Source organism: Ranitomeya variabilis, chromosome 5 (genome assembly GCF_051348905.1).
Source record: "Ranitomeya variabilis isolate aRanVar5 chromosome 5, aRanVar5.hap1, whole genome shotgun sequence".
NCBI classification, from domain to species: domain Eukaryota; kingdom Metazoa; phylum Chordata; class Amphibia; order Anura; family Dendrobatidae; genus Ranitomeya; species Ranitomeya variabilis.
In genome coordinates, this window is record NC_135236.1 from 506,042,586 (window position 1) to 506,059,656 (window position 17,071).

At 48.3% G+C, this 17,071-nt stretch overlaps 1 protein-coding gene across 6 annotated transcripts in view; it reads right to left on the reverse strand.

The window, feature by feature from the left end:
- Positions 1 to 17,071, reverse strand: part of UIMC1 (ubiquitin interaction motif containing 1) — a 150,994-nt gene that overhangs the window by 99,690 nt on the left and 34,233 nt on the right. For all 6 annotated transcript variants that reach the window (XR_013215813.1, XM_077265724.1, XM_077265722.1 and 3 more), the window contains exon 5: positions 13,917 to 15,146. Coding sequence is in view for 5 of the 6 variants with exons in the window: in XM_077265724.1 (XP_077121839.1) it covers positions 13,917 to 15,146 (1,230 nt within the window). In the remaining variant the exon portion in view is untranslated. The remainder of the gene's footprint in view (positions 1 to 13,916; positions 15,147 to 17,071) is intronic.

A 17,071-nucleotide genomic window follows, 5' to 3' on the forward strand; every position in this document is an offset into this window, starting at 1 on the left:
GAGGAAGGCCCTACCGAGAGGGAAATGAGGAATGGTCACATCCTGCTCAAACCTGAGCCTGACCCTGCACTCCCCTAGCACCCTAAGTGGGTCCTTTCCCCACCGCCATCAGAAACCTCGTTCCTCTGTCACCTCACACTGCCCTGGCGCTAGCCTCACCACAGCAGATAGTACAACACAGGGGACAGTGACAAACACGAGACTGGCGGGGTAATAACACAACTTAGGTTTACAACTTCCTCTGCGGCAAAGCACCGTACAGCAGAATAATGGCACCAGGATCACGAACTCACAAAGCTAGCTGATATACCACAGCAGCCAGCAGGCTCCTTACTCCAGGCTTGGTCACTGTAGATTGCTCTATCACCGACAGTCAGCTGATGCATCAGGTGACCACTTCAGGGATGGTGGGGGTGGTCACCACCCACATCAGCTGACCTAACTACTCTGCAGTTACAACAGATTGCCAGCGAGGGAAACTGATATTAACCCCTGCTGGTCCTGAAAGGAAAAAAGCTTCATTTAAATCATAGTGGAACCAGAGCTGCCACAAATCAAAAAAATGGATCGTGACACAGCTACTGCTCCAAGCCTCAACAGGGAACTGCAAATAGAAAATATCACCCAAGCTTGCCAGTAGCAAGCCGGAAGTATATCACTCGGTTCCAGCATTAGCATCGGGGGAGGTGGCCATTCATCTGCAAAGCAAACTACTGAGCCCTTCAGCAGACAGATGCAGTGAAACGGTCTGCAGAATCTGACACATCTGTGACACACAACACTTAGAGATAGCTGTCCCTTTCATTCCCAGCATCTGTACTCCACAAGAGTATGCTTTGATAGCAATGCAGCTGAAGGCAGGCAAATATTTTTGGAAAAAGCAGATGTTTGAAAGCCATTTACAAGCATTTTTTTTTTTTTTAACAGGAATGTTTAATGTGAGTGATAGTGGAACCACGGGCCAGGCTTACCCTGGAGGGGTGTGACTTCACTAGGGCCTCAGATGGTGAGGATAGGCTGGGCTGCTGGTAGACACCAGATACCTCCCCAGAAGACCTGAGGTTCAGAGGCGTGGGTACGAGGTACAGGAGGGCAAAACAAAGACCTAGTCAGACGGTCCGAGGTCGCGGCAGGAAGCACAGGATGAGTACAAAGCCGAGGTCAAGAGCGGAGAGGTCAGACATGATGGATATATATATATATCTATATATCAGCAGGGAGAATCAATGCAAACTAACACAAACAGGACACTAGCAGAAGAATTAACTAGGAAGTAGGAACCAACATTCGGGCAAAGAATGGTGGGATGAACTGCCCAGTTTCCTGGTATGGGATACGCAAGGGATCCTAATCACTGAAGGACACAGCAGGGTTAAATTCCTGCAGAGAATGGCCACACACCCCCTAAAGCCAAATGAAAGCTACATGCTGATACAGCAGTACAGAGGAGTGCTGCAAAAGGCAACTCAATGAGATGAGCTGACATGATGAGACCCCGAGCGGTGACCATGGTGAATGGAAAGGCAATGACGAGTCATGCAAGTTACCGCCATGACAGAACGACGACAAAGTTCCCTAATAAAGTGATTTGTAAAGTTTCAGAACTTCTAAGCTGGAAAATTGTATTTAAAGAAAAATAAAAGGTTAGCTACTCTTTAAAAGAACATAATACAAGTTGTAATGAATCTTCCCACACACCTACAATTGCAATTAAAATTCACCCTCCCATTGCAAGTTAGGTTTATTAGCAAAATTTACAAACTTTCTGCTGTTTGCAATAAATCAAAGAAGAACAGTTCAACAAACTGATAAGGTTTATCTGCATTCATCCCATGTCGTCAGTTTTAATTAATAATTATAATTGCAACTAGATGTTTATTTATTAATTTATGTTACTCCCTTATATAGCTCCATGAATATCCACAGCGCTTTCCAGACATCATAACTCATCAATGAGGCTCACAATCTAAATTACCTAACAGTACGTCCCATGCAAACACGGGGAGAACACACAAACTCCTTGTAAATGTCGTCCTTGGTGAGATCTGAGACCAGTCTATTTGGCCTTTGTCTGGCTAGTATATAGGTATACTGTAAAATATAAGCAAGGAATATTTCAGGACACTCTACTCCTCCATCGCACAGGGTCCAGTAACCAAAATGTGTATGTGCAAGGGAATCTGTCAGCAGGACTTCACCCCCCTCCCCCAAACTAAATGTACATGCTGAAGACAAGTCCAGCAATACCTTTACATGGCCAGTTTGTTTCTTTATTACTAGGTGATCAGTGTTTGAATAAGTTAGTGAGGCTGAAGTGCTTTCCAGCCCATCCCCAGTGCGGCCTTCTGCTTGACTGGTAGCTCCTTTGCTTGAAATCAAAAAGCATAGAGGCTGCCAGTCAAGCAGAAGACAGCACATGGCAGGTAATAGAGACAAAAGAGCTAAATGTACAGGGTGGGCCATTTATATGGACACACCTGGGTGGGCCATTTATAAAGTTGTATCCAAAATGGCAGACTTCAAAGTGGCCACCATGGTCACCACCCATCTTGAAAAGTTTCCCCCTCCCATATACTAATGTGCCACAAGCAGGAAGTTGATATCACCAACCATTCCCATTTTATTTAGGTGTATCCATATACATGGCCCACCCAGGTGTATCCATATAAATTTTACAACTAAATTTACAAAACCATTTTTTTTAGGGACACCTCACATTTGAAGTCAGTTGCAGGGGTCCATATGGCTGAAAATACCCCAAAGTGACACCATTCTAAAAAATGCACCCCTCAAGGTGCTCAAAACCACATTCAAGAAGTTTATTAACCCTTCAGGTGCTTCACAGCAGCAGAAGCAACATGGAAGGAAAAATGAACATTTAACTTTTTAGTCACAAAAATGATCTTTTAGCAACAATTTTTTTATTTTCCCAAGGGTAAAAGGAGAAACTGGACCCCAAAAGTTATTGTACAATTTGTCATGAGTAAGCCGATTCCCCATATGCGGGGGGAACCACTGTTTGGGCGCACGACAGGGCTCGGAAGGGAAGGAGCGCCATTTAACTTTTTCAATGAAAAATTTGCTACAATCTTTAGCGGACACCATGTCGCGTTTGGAGAGCCCCTGTGTGCCTAAACATTGGAGCTCCCCCACAAGTGACACCATTTTGGAAACTAGACCCCCAAGAAGCTTATCTAGATGCATAGTGAGCACTTTGAACCCCAGGTGCTTCACAAATTGATCCGTAAAAATGAAAAAGTACTTTTTTTTCCACAAAATTTCTTTTAACCTCATTTTCACATGGGCAACAGGATAAAATGGATCCTAAAATGTGTTGGACAATTTCTCCTGAGTACACCGATACCTCACATGTGGGGGTAAACCACTGTTCACACGGCAAGGCTCGGAAGGGAAGGAGTGCCATTTGACTTTTGAATGAAAAATTAGCTCCAATCGTTAGCGGACACCATGTCGTCTTTGGAGAGCCCCTGTGTGCCTAAACATTGGCACTCCCCCACAAGTGACCCTATTTTGGAAACTAGACCTCCCATGGAACTAATCTAGATGTGCGGTGACCACTTTAAACCCCCAAGTGCTTTGCAGAAGTTTATAGCGCAGAGCCGTGAAAATAAAAAATCATTTTTCTTTCCTCAAAAATTATGTTTTAGCAAGCAATTTTTTATTTTCACAAGGGTAACAGGAGAAATTGGACCTCAATAGTTGTTGCCAAGTTTATCCTGAGTATGCTCGTACCCCACATGTGGGGGTAAACCACTGTTTGGGCGCATGTCGGGGCTCGGAAGGGAGGGAGCACCATTTGACTTTTTGAACGCAAGATTGGCTGGAATCAATGGTGGCGCCATGTTGCGTTTGGAGACCCCTGATGTGCCTAAACAGTGGAAACCCCTCAATACTAACTCCAACACTAACCCCAACACACCCCTAACCCTAATCACAACCCTAACCCCACACACCCCTAACCCTAATCCCAACCCTAACCACAACCCTAACCCAACACACCCCTAACCCTAACCACAAGCCTAATCTTAACCCTATTTCCAACCCTAGCCCTAATTCCAACCCTAACCCTAAGGCTATGTGCCCACGTTGCGGATTCGTGTGAGATTTTTCCGCACCATTTTTGAAAAATCTGCAGGTAAAAGGCACTGTGTTTTACCTGCAGATGTACCACGGATTTCCAGTGTTTTTTGTGTGGATTTCACCTGCGGATTCCTATTGAGGAAAAGGTGTAAAACGCTGCGGAATCCACACAAAGAATGGACATGCTGCAGAAAATACAACGCGTTTCCGCTGGTACTGTAAACCTAATGGAAAACTGCTACGAATCCGCAGCGGCCAATCCGCTCATGATCCGCAGCGTGTGCACATAGCCAAATTCTAACCCTAACCCTAGTTCTAACCCTAGCCCTAACCCTAGTTCTAACCCTAACCCTAGTGGAAAAATAAAAGTAAATATATAGGTTTTATCACAGTGATCAAAATGTACCTGGAATGAATCTGCCAGCCGGCAGATTCATCGGGCGCACTGCGCATACGCCCCCATTTTAGAAGATGGCGGTGCCCATGGAGAAGACGAACGGACACCGGGAGGCTCAGTAAGTATGAGGGGGTGTGATCGGAGCACGAGGGGGTGGGATCGGAGCACGGGGGTGCGGACAGGATGACGGAGGGGAGCGGAGCACAATACGGGACAGGGCGGAGGACTGGGGAGGAGATCGGTGGCGGGAGCAGATCAGGGTTTCCAGCCATGGCCGATGATATTGCAGCATCGGCCATGGCTGGATTGTAATATTTCACCACTTTTCATATTACAAATTGCTCTGATTGCCTGTTTCACTTTCAACAGCCAATCAGAGCGATCGTAGCCATGAGGGGGTGAAGCCACACCCCCTGGGCTGAAGTACCACTCCCCCTGTCCCTGTAGGTCGGGTGATATTGGAGTAAACCCTTTCACCTGGCCTGCAGGGACGCGATCATTCTGTGACACAGCATATGCGTCACAAGTCGGACTGGCACCGACTTTCATGACGCATACGCTGTGTCACAGGTCGGAAAGGTGTTAAAAAGACATCTTGTTTTAACTTAGATGCCTATGGCTGATGTTAGGTAGCTGACACAGCTTCCCTTTAACATATTCTATATGTCTTGTAAATATAGCCTATGGTGGGGTCAATATACGTTAAGTACAAAGAAAAAAAGAAAGCACACATGCTAGCGATGTATCCATGGTAGTTTAGCAGCCTGTGTCATCAGTAATTAAGCAGCACGGATAAGGGTATGTGCACACATTGCAGATTTGCCTGTGGAATTTTCTGTGCAGATTCTGCATCTCTTGGCAGAAAACACATAAAAATCCGCAAGGATTTGATGCAGACTTTCATGCAATTTTTCCATGTGGATTTGTATGCGTTTTTAAAAGTTACATAAAGCTCTATTATTGAACAAAAAAAAAAAGACTTGTGATGTCCTACCTCTTCATTTACATACTCCATTGAAGAATAATGTTCACACACACAAAGATAGCTAGATAGATATAGATAAATAGATGGATATATGGATAGATAATACATATATAGGTAAGATATAGAAAAATAGAGCAGCACATTCAGCATGGAAAGAATCTGGGTGCAAAAGAGCTTCCACGGGCATATACCAAACCTTGCATGTAGTAGTCCAAAACAGGAAGCAGCACACCACTGTCTGAATTTTTTTTATTTAGCCCATTATGACGACGTTTCAGTTCAGTGTAGCGAATCTTTTTCAAGCATATATCTATACATAGATAGATCTATAGATAGATAATACCAAGCCCGATGTTTAGTAATAAACATAATAAAATGGTACACAAAGAGTTAAATAAAGACACACACAAAATCTGCGTTAGGCCGGGGTCACACTTGCGAGAAACTCGCACGAGTCTCGCACCTCAATACCTGGCACCGCCGGCGGAACTTGGGACCGGAGCGTTCAGCTGCATAGAATTACATGCAGCTGCAATGCCGGGAATTGAAAAAAAAATGGCGTGGGCTTCCGCGCAATTTTCTGCGCCAGAGAGGGAAAGCCAGCGACTAAGGGCCGATGTTTATAGCCTAGGAAGGGGTTACTACCCATGGATCTTCCCAGGCTATGAATACCCCTTGAGAAAGGCATTCGCCGAAACGCGCGTCGGGGTGGATGGGGGTGGGTTGCCTGCAGACTTTGCGTCTCTACAGTTGGCCGGTATGTATACCTTTGTGGGTTTGTTCTTGCTGCATACACTTATTTGTAGTATACATAAATACGCAGACATATGAACTAGCCTACTACTGTGCACTGTGTACGGTCATTCTCTGTATGCATTGGTTTATACTAGAGGCACCTACCCCTGCCCTGGTTTGTACGTGCTATGGGTGGCACGGGGATTGTTCCTATCTGTCATTTTTTCACCTGTTTGTGACTAATAAAGTTTGTATATTTTGCATTACTTGAACCTATGACTGCGGCTTTCTTTGGATAGTTTGAGTATGAATATCAGCTCGCAGCTGTATATTTAGCCATTACTGGCTATTAAAATAGGTCCCCCCCCCCCCCCAAAGGAAAAAAAAAAAGTGGGGTCACCCTATAATTAATAGCCAGAAAAGGCTATGCACACAGCTGCGGGCTGATATTCATAGCCTAGGAAGGGACCATGGATATTGCCCCCCCCACACACACACACACAAACACCAGCCCACAGCTGCCCCAGAAAGATGCGCCGCCAATTCCGGTCATTTAGCCTCTCTCTTCCCACTGCCCTGTAGCGGTGGCATATGGGGTTATAGGGGGTGGATGTCACCTTTGAATTGTAAGGTGACAAAGCCAGCTTAGTAATAGAGAGGCGTCAATAAGACACATATCCATTACTAATCCTATAGTTGTTAATGGGTTAAATAAAAAGACACATGCAGAAATATTTTAATGAAATAAAACACCGAACAGTCTTGTCATCTTTATTTTTCTGCCAATCCATGCGACGCCCTCGATCGCCTGCAAAAAAGAAAAAATAGTAAACCAACACAAATACTCCCTGGTCTGACGCAGTCCATTTAATAACGAATGTCCCACGATGATCTCCCCAATAGAGCTGTTACATCAGGAGGTGTGACCACTCTATAGGCCTCTTGTAACACACTGACAGGAGACAATGGCTCCTGCAGTGTTATCACTGAGGATTTAATAGCCTCTCACTTTAAGGGTACCGTCACACAGTCACACTTTGATCGCTACGACCGTACGATCCGTGACGTTCCAGCGATATCCATATGATATCGCTGTGTCTGACACGCAGCAGCGATCAGGGATCCTGCTGAGAATCGTACGTCGTAGCAGATCGTATGGAACTTTCTTTCGTCGCTGGATCTCCCGCTGACATCGCTGGATCGTTGTGTGTGACAGCGATCCAGCGATGTGTTCGCTTGTAACCAGGGTAAACATCGGGTAACTAAGCGCAGGGCCGCGCTTAGTAACCCGATGTTTACCGTGGTTACCAGCGTAAAAGTAAAAAAAAACCAAACAGTACATACTCACATTCCGGTGTCTGTCCTCCGGCGTCTCAGCTTCTCTGCACTGTGAGCGCCGGCCAGCCAGAAAGCGAGCACAGCGGTGACGTCTGACGTCACCGCTCTGCTTTCCGGCCGCTGTGCTTACACAGTGCAGAGAAGCTGAGACGCCGGAGGACAAACACCGGAATGTGAGCATGTACTGTTTGTTTTTTTTTTACTTTTACGCTGGTAACCACGGTAAACATCGGGTTACTAAGCGCGGCCCTGCGCTTAGTAACCCGATGTTTACCCTGGTTACCCGGGGACTTCGGCATCGCTCCAGCGCCGTGATTGCAACGTGTGACCGCAGTCTACGACGCTGGAGCGATAATCATACGATCGCTGCGACATCACGGATCGTGCCGTCGTAGCGATCAAAATGGTACTGTGTGACGGTACCCTTAGGCACTGCAGGCTCTCCATGCATGTGTTGTGACGGTCACACAGCCGCGATACATGCAGCTGTGGCGCCGAACTGCTGGTTATCGGGAGCGCTCCAGGTATCCGGGTCACCGACGCAGCTATTCGGTAAGTGCTACAGCCAGTGGCGTAACTACAAAGTTATGGGCCCCGGTGCGAACTTCCAAATGGGGCCCCCCCCCGCCATAAAATTCAATGTAACCCCCATAGAATACAATGCAGCCCCCCTCATAGTATAATGCAGCCCCTCCATACAGGGGCAGTGAGAAAGACACGAGCAAATGGTGACTAGGGGGCAGGGGAGAGGGCACAAGTGGGCAAGGAAGACAGGCACAAGGGGACACATGGGGGCTAGGAGGCAGGGGAGAAGGTTACAAGGGGACTAGTGGGCAAGGGAGACTGACACAAGGGGACAATGGAGACTGACACAAGGGGCACATGGGGACAAGTGGGCAAGGGAGACTGACACAAAGGGCACATGGGGACTAGTGGACAAGGGAGACTGGCACACGGGGACACACGGGGACAAGGGACAAGCACAAGGGGACAAGGGAGACAGGCACAAGGGGACACAGGGACTAGTGGGCAAGAGACTGACACAAGGGATACAAGCACAAGGGGACACAGAGGGACAAGTGGGAAAGGGAGACTGACACACAGGGACTAGTGGGCGAAGGAGACTGACACAAGCACAAGGGGACAAAGGAGACTGACACAAGCACAAGGGGACATAGGAGACAGGCACATGGGGACACACAGGGACTAATGGGCAAGGGAGACTGGCACATGGGGACACAAGCATAAGGGAGACAGGCTCAAGGGGACACACGGCCCCCTGACCTGCCAGAGCCGCTTGCAGCTGTGACCGTGGTAGTTACGCCGCTGCCTCACACACACACATACTACAGATATCACACACACACTACAGATATCACACACACACATACTACAGATATCACACACACACACACACACACACACACACACACACACACACACACACCAGCTCATATACACAACTCACAATCTCCTCTCTGGTACAGGGGTGGCTGATGTAAACCAGCTGCAGCTCCTCAGCTTCTCCTGACTAAAGCGGCTCTGTCCCGCACCTCCCCCCTGCTCTCGCCTTCTGTCCCGGGGTTATTTTGGCTTTCTCTTAAATACGATCTCATTCAGAGGTACATGAGATGTATGAGGGGGAAAAAACAGATTGAGAAGCTGTCTCATCGTGATGACTGGAGCTGCTTCCTGTCTCTCACGTGCCCCGGCTGCCCCCTTCCCCTAGATACGCCTCGGACTGTTGCTGTGCAGGAGGAATCCCCTGCACTGCAATATGGTGTTGGGTGCCAGCACAGCCCGCACAGTGGTCTATCCAGCACAGCCCGCACAGTGGTCTATCCAGCACAGCCCGCACAGTGGTCTATCCAGCACAGCCCGCACAGTGGTCTATCCAGCACAGCCCGCACAGTGGTCTATCCAGCACAGCCCGCACAGTGGTCTATCCAGCACAGCCCGCACAGTGGTCTATCCAGCACAGCCCGCACAGTGGTCTATCCAGCACAGCCCGCATCTCTCGCCCCCCCCCCCCCCCCGAGAATGCCCCCACAGTCCAGTAAAAAAACAAAAAAACACTCTCCTTACCTTTCCTCTTGCCAGCGTTGCTTCCTGCTCCGATCTCAGGCTCGGCTGCAGTCTGCCCGGGACACAGCAGGTGCGCGATGATATGACGTCATCGCGCACCTGCAGTGTCAGAGGCAGAGCGGGGAATGATGGGAGAGGGAGCGTCTGTAGACGCTCTCTCCTCCGTCATTGCATTTAACTGTACCGGCGTCATAGACGCCGGTATAGTTGAATGCGACGGCGGGGGGGGGGTGAGTCGGTGGCGGGGGGAGGCGGATCGAGCAGCCCATGACTGGCACCGGCTCTTCTGGCATTTGCCAGAAGTGCCCGATGGCCAGTCCGGCCCTGCTCTGACCTGCCGGCCCCGGGCCCCTGACCTGCCGGGCCCGGTCGCAGTGGCAACCGCGGTAGTTACGCCCCTGTCCATACTGTACAATGGCCACACATAGTGCTCTATACTGTACAATGGCCACACATGATGCTCCATACTGTACAATTGGCCACACATGATATTGCCTACAGTATAATGGCCACACATAGTTACTCCTACACACGCGGCTGAGCTCTGTACACATTGCACATGCGGCTCCCCTCCGTACACCTCGTACACACCCGGCTCCGCTCCGTACACCTTGCACACACGGCTCCGCTCCGTACACCTCGTACACACACGGCTCCGATCCGTACACCTCGTACACACACGGCTCCGCTCCGTACACCTCGTACACACACGGCTCCGCTCCGTACACCTCGTACACACACGGCTCCGCTCCGTACACCTCGTACACACACGGCTCCGCTCCGTACACCTCGTACACACACGGCTCCGCTCCGTACACCTCGTACACACACGGCTCCGCTCCGTACACCTCGTACACACACGGCTCCGCTCCGTACACCTCGTACACACACGGCTCCGCTCCGTACCCTTGCACACACGGCTCCGCTCCGTATACCTCGTACACACATGGCTCCACTCCGTACACCTCGTACACACATGGCTCCGCACACCTTGCACACACGGCTCCGCTCCGTATACCTCGTACACACATGGCTCCGCTCCGTACACCTCGTACACACACGGCTCCGCTCCGTACACCTTGCACACACGGCTCCGCTCCGTATACCTCGTACACACATGGCTCCGCTCCGTACACCTCGTACACACACGGCTCCGCTCCGTACACCTCGTACACACACGGCTCCGCTCCGTACACCTCGTACACACACGGCTCCGCTCCGTACACCTCGTACACACACGGCTCCGCTCCGTACACCTTGCACACATGGCTCCGCTCCGTATACCTCGTACACACATGGCTCCGCTCCGTACACCTCGTACACACGGCTCCGCTCCGTACACCTTGCACACACGGCTCCGCTCCGTATACCTCCTACACACATGGCTCCGCTTCGTACACCTCGTACACACCCGGCTCCGCTTCGTACACCTCGTACACACCCGGCTCCGCTTCGTACACCTCATACACACCCGGCTCCACCTTGTACACCTCATACACACCCAGCTCCGCCTTGTACACCTCATACACACACGGCTCCGCTCCGTACACCTCATACACACCCAGCTCCGCCTTGTACACCTCATACACACACGGCTCCGCTCCGTACACCTCGTACACACCCGGCTCCGCTCCGTACACCTCATACACACCCGGCTCCACCTTGTACACCTCATACACACCCAGCTCCGCCTTGTACACCTCATACACACACGGCTCCGCTCCGTACACCTCATACACACCCAGCTCCGCCTTGTACACCTCATACACACACGGCTCCGCTCCGTACACCTCGTACACACCCGGCTCCGCTCCGTACACCTCATACACACACGGCTCCGCTCCGTACACCTCATACACACCCAGCTCCGCCTTGTACACCTCATACACACACGGCTCCGCTCCGTACACCTCATACACACCCAGCTCTGCCTTGTACACCTCATACACACCCAGCTCTGCCTCGTACACCTCATACACACCCGGCTCCGCCTTGTACACCTCATACACACACGGCTCCGCTCCGTACACCTCATACACACACGGCTCCGCTCCGTACACCTCATACACACCCAGCTCCGCCTTGTACACCTCATACACACACGGCTCCGCTCCGTACACCTCATACACACCCAGCTCTGCCTTGTACACCTCATACACACCCAGCTCTGCCTTGTACACCTCATACACACCCGGCTCCGCCTTGTACACCTCATACACACACGGCTCCGCTCCGTACACCTCATACACACCCGGCTCCGCCTTGTACACCTCATACACACACTGCTCCGCTCTGTACACCTCATACACCCACGGCTCCGCTCCGTACACCTCATACACACACTGCTCCGCTCTGTACACCTCATACACACACGGCTCCGCTCCGTACACCTCATACACACACGGCTCCGCTCCGTACACCTCATACACACCCGGCTCCGCCTTGTACACCTCATACACACACGGCTCCGCTCCGTACACCTCATACACACACAGCTCCGCTCCGTACACCTCATACACACACAGCTCCGCTCTGTACACCTCATACACACACTGCTCTGCTACATCCACACAAACCCCTCCTGACCTCACACAAAAGCTTACCCTCCTCCAGCATGATGACAACCAGCACTGCACTACTGTCCTGCACTACACGGAAGCCCTTGATCATGTGACTCCGACTCCTCCCCTCCTGTGACGTCATCCTAGGTCCTGTGCGCACAGAGCAGCTGCAGCCATAGTTGTGGTGTGCGGCTCTCTGCGGTGGAGGGGCTCTGCTGCCGTGACAAGTGCAGTCCCACCCGTGATCGCGCATGCACTGAGAGAGTGCACGCGCACCAGGGCCTGTAAAGAAGGTTTATAAAGGGCCGGCGGCCCATTTTGTAGCTCAGAGTTCTTAGGGGCCCCTAAGCACTGCGGGCCCCGTCGCAATTGCGACCCCTGCGACCGCGGTAGTTACGCCCCTGGCTACAGCTATTCGGATAAGCTCTTATCCGAAGCTATTCAATCAACCGCATCACCTCTACTCGAACTCTCTACCACAACATATCAGACTTTCACCTACCATCGAAACCTTCAAAAAGAACCTGAAGACCCACCTCTTCGGACAAGCCTACAACCTGCAGTAACCATCGATCGACCAAACCACTGCATGACCAGCTCTATCCTCACCCTCCCTTGTAGATTGTGAGCCCTCGTGGGCAGGGTCCTCTCTCCTCCTGTACCAGCTGTGACTTGTATTGTTCAAGATTATTGTACTTGTTTTTATCATATATACCCCTCCTCACATGTAAAGCGCCATGGAATAAATGGCGCTATAATAATAATAATCAACCCTAATAGTGACCTATTATTTGCAGGCCATTCATACCATGTTCAATAAAAATACAAAGGTCCCTTCAAGACACTAAGTACAAGATATACTGAATCTTTTAACAAGCCTACAGATCAATCTGCTCAGCTTCTCCTGCTCTATAAGATGCTGCTTGTAGGTTGCCATTGTTATTAAGGCTACTTTCACACTAGCTTCGTATGACGCACGACGAATTGCGTCGTTGCGACGTACCGACGCTAACAGTGAATGCGCCGCACAACAGGGGCAGCGGATGCTGTTTTTCAACGCATCCGCTGCCCCATTGTGAGGTGCGGGGAGGAGGGGGCGGAGATCCGGCCGCGCATGCGCGGTCGGAAATGCTGGACACGACGCACCAAAAAACGACGGTTGCGACGTGTGGCAATGCGTCGCTAATGCTAGTCTGTGGAGAAAAAACGCATCCTGCAAGCACTTTTGCAGGGTGCGTTTTTTCTACAAAACGACGCATAGCGACGTGCAGTGCACGACGCTAGTGTGAAAGTAGCCTAACCCGACATGTTTCCTTTAAATACAGTACCCTGCTCTTTCTATGCTTAAAGTCCTACTCTCGAATTGTAATCCTTTCCTACGACTGTGCGTACAGAGATAGCTGACAATCAGGGATTAGGCCAGCCCCAATTAACTTGTATGATTAAAATGAGTAAAGGTTAATTGACGTAAAATACAAGTTAAACTAAATCTTCCCCAGAACACTAACGATAAGGATTAGATTTCCAAAATAAGAAACATAAAGATACAGAAAAGGTTTCCTTCTCAAGGGTCAAATATTTCATCAAAATTGCACAAGGGCAATCTGCTGTTGCACGAAGGATGGGAACCAGAAGATAAAGTACCATCACCCCTCACTAAAAATGTCATTAACAATGAGATGATTACAACAGAGTAAAATACAAGATCTCCTACCTTTGAGTTATGTTTAGCATTCGGAGATGAAGAGCAATGGTCATTCTCCAGGACAGCCTGCATCGGACTCTGAAACGTCTTCTGCCTTTTGCTTGACATAGGCTGCATGTCTTGACTGTCAGAATTATCATTTTGCTCTGGCTCAGCTTCTTCAAGCTTTTGTGTGTCATCTTCAGCTATACTGTCTTGAGTTTCTTCTTGGCTAATGTTGCTTTGAGGGTCCTCTTTAGAATTCTCTTGACTTGAGGCTACAAGATGGATTGGTGGCCCATAATCCATCTTATGCAGAAGCTGTCTCTGAGCATTTTTCAAGCTTTTCTGATACACCTCAAGTTGGCAGAGTATGACTTTAGTGTACTCACTAGGATCCACACCCTTCGGACAGAAAGGAACACCCCAGTAATAGTGAACCATGCCCCCACTTTGATTACATTTGTCCGACCTACAGTCAAAGTCTTCAGTGCTACCTATAGACACATTATCCTCACAGGCTCTCTCTTTGGTTAAAGGCGAGCTCACAGAATCTTTATTCAGAAATCCTTGGGAAGATGAGGTAGGTAACACAGGAGAGGAGTCCATCTGCAAACTCTCTGAACAGTGTGTGTGCTGGTCATCTAGATCATCTACTTGCCGGTCTGCACTTTGGCTTCTTTCCTGAAATAATCTACAAGGAATCTGTCTGCGTGAATATGGGAACTTTCTGGGAAAAACAGGGCTTAAAGTAACTTCTCCAGAACTTGACAGTTTTACAAAGTCATTACTGGTACATGAAGAAGGCGGACTCTGTAGACATCTTTCTAGGCATGAAACTGGATCTTTGCCGTTAGGAGACAAAATGACACTGGGATTTTCCACGATATCTTGACTTAGACGTTGCAGAAGCACACTTAGGCTTTTCTCCTTGGTAGCAGATGGAGGCTTATTTAGAAAAATGGGGCTCAAAGCAGTATCTTTACCAGGGGACATTTTTATAAAGTCACTAGTACTTGGAGACAGGGGAACTTGTAGACGGGACTCTATGCATGACACAGGGTCCTTGCAGTTTGGAGACAACACAACACAGGGGCTGTCCACAATATCTTGACTTAAACGTTGTAAAAGCACAACTGGACTTTTCGCCAAGCCTTCATCGGAATGTCTAGACACCTGAGATAATTGTGGTTCTTCTTCTTTACTTGAAGAAGGAGTTTCATTGGCGGCACTAATGGGAAAATCTGGAACTTGGCAGCTCTGGAAACAAAACAAAATATTTTCTATCACTATATGCTAGCCGAAACAGGTTAAAGGGGTTTTCTACTTTTGTCAATAGCGTCTATTCACTGTAAAGAACAGATACAAGACTTCTAATATGTTACTTTGTGTTTAATATCCTCACCACCCTTAACATTAACCCCTTCATGACCCAGCCTATTTTGGCCTTAATGACCTTGCCGTTTTTTGCAATTCTGACCAGTGTCCCTTTATGAGGTAATAACTCAGGAACGCTTCAACGGATCCTAGCGATTCTGAGATTGTTTTTTCGTGACATATTGGGCTTCATGTTAGTGGTAAATTTAGGTCGATAATTTCTGAGTTTATTTGTGAAAAAAACGGAAATTTGGCGAAAATTTTGAAAATTTCGCAATTTTCACATTTTGAATTTTTATTCTGTTAAACCAGAGAGTTATGTGATACAAAATAGTTAATAAATAACATTTCCCACATGTCTACTTTACATCAGCACAATTTTGGAAACAAATTTTTTTTTTGCTAGGAAGTTATAAGGGTTAAAATTTGACCAGTGATTTCTCATTTTTACAACAAAATTTACAAAACCATTTTTTTTAGGGACCACCTCACATTTGAAGTCAGTTTGAGGGTTCTATATGGCTGAAAATACCCCAAAGTGACACCATTCTAAAAACTGCACCCCTCAAGGTGCTCAAAACCACATTCAAGAAGTTTATTAACCCTTCAGGTGTTTCACAGCAGCAGAAGCAACATGGAAGGAAAAAATGAACATTTAACTTTTTAGTCACAAAAATGATCTTTTAGCAACATTTTTTTTATTTTCCCAAGGGTAAAAGGAAAAACTGGACCACGAACGATGTTGTCCAATTTGTCCTGAGTACGCTGATACCTCATATGTGGGGGTAAACCACTGTTTGGGCATACGGCAGGGCTTGGAAGGAAAGGAGCGCCATTTGACTTTTTGAATGAAAAATTGGCTCCAATCTTTAGCGGACACCATGTCGCGTTTGGAGAGCCCCCGTGTGCCTAAACATTGGAGCTCCCCCACAAGTGACCCCATTTTGGAAACTAGACCCCCCAAGGAACTTATCTAGAAGCATAGTGAGCACTTTAAACCCCCAGGTGCTTCACAAATTGATCCGTAAAAATTAAACAGTACTTTTTTTTCACAAAAAAATTATTTTAGCCTCAATTTTTTCATTTTCACATGGGCAACAGGATAAAATGGATCCTAAAATTTGTTGGACAATTTCTCCTGAGTACACTGATACCTCACATGTGGGGGTAAACCACTGTTTGGGCACATGGTAAGGCTCGGAAGGGAAGGAGCGCCATTTGACTTTTTGAATGAAAAATGATCTCCATCGCTAGCAGAGACCATGTCACGTTTGGAAAGCCCCCGTGTGCCTAAACATTGGAGCGCTCCCACAAGTGACCCCATTTTGGAAAGTAGACCCCCCAAGGAACTTATCTAGAAGCATAGTGAGCACTTTAAACTCTCAGGTGCTTCACAAATTGATCCGTAAAAATTAAAAAGTACTTTTTTTTCACACAAAATTTCTTTTAGCCTCAATTTTTTCATTTTCACATGGGCAACAGGATAAAATGGATCCTAAAATTTGTTGGGCAATTTCTGCTGAGTATGTTGATACCTCATATGTGGGGGTAAACCACTGTTTGGGTGCACGGCAAGGCTCGGAAGGGGAGGCGTGCCATTTGACTTTTTGAATGGAAAATTAGCTCCAATCGTTAGCGAACACCATGTCGCGTTTGGAGAGCCCCTGTGTGCCTAAACATTGGAGCTCCCCTACACGTGACCCCATTTTGGAAACTAGACCCCCCAAGGAACTTATCTAGATGCATAGTGAGCACTTATAACCCCCAGGTGCTTCACAGAAGTTTATAACGCAGAGCCGTGAAAATAA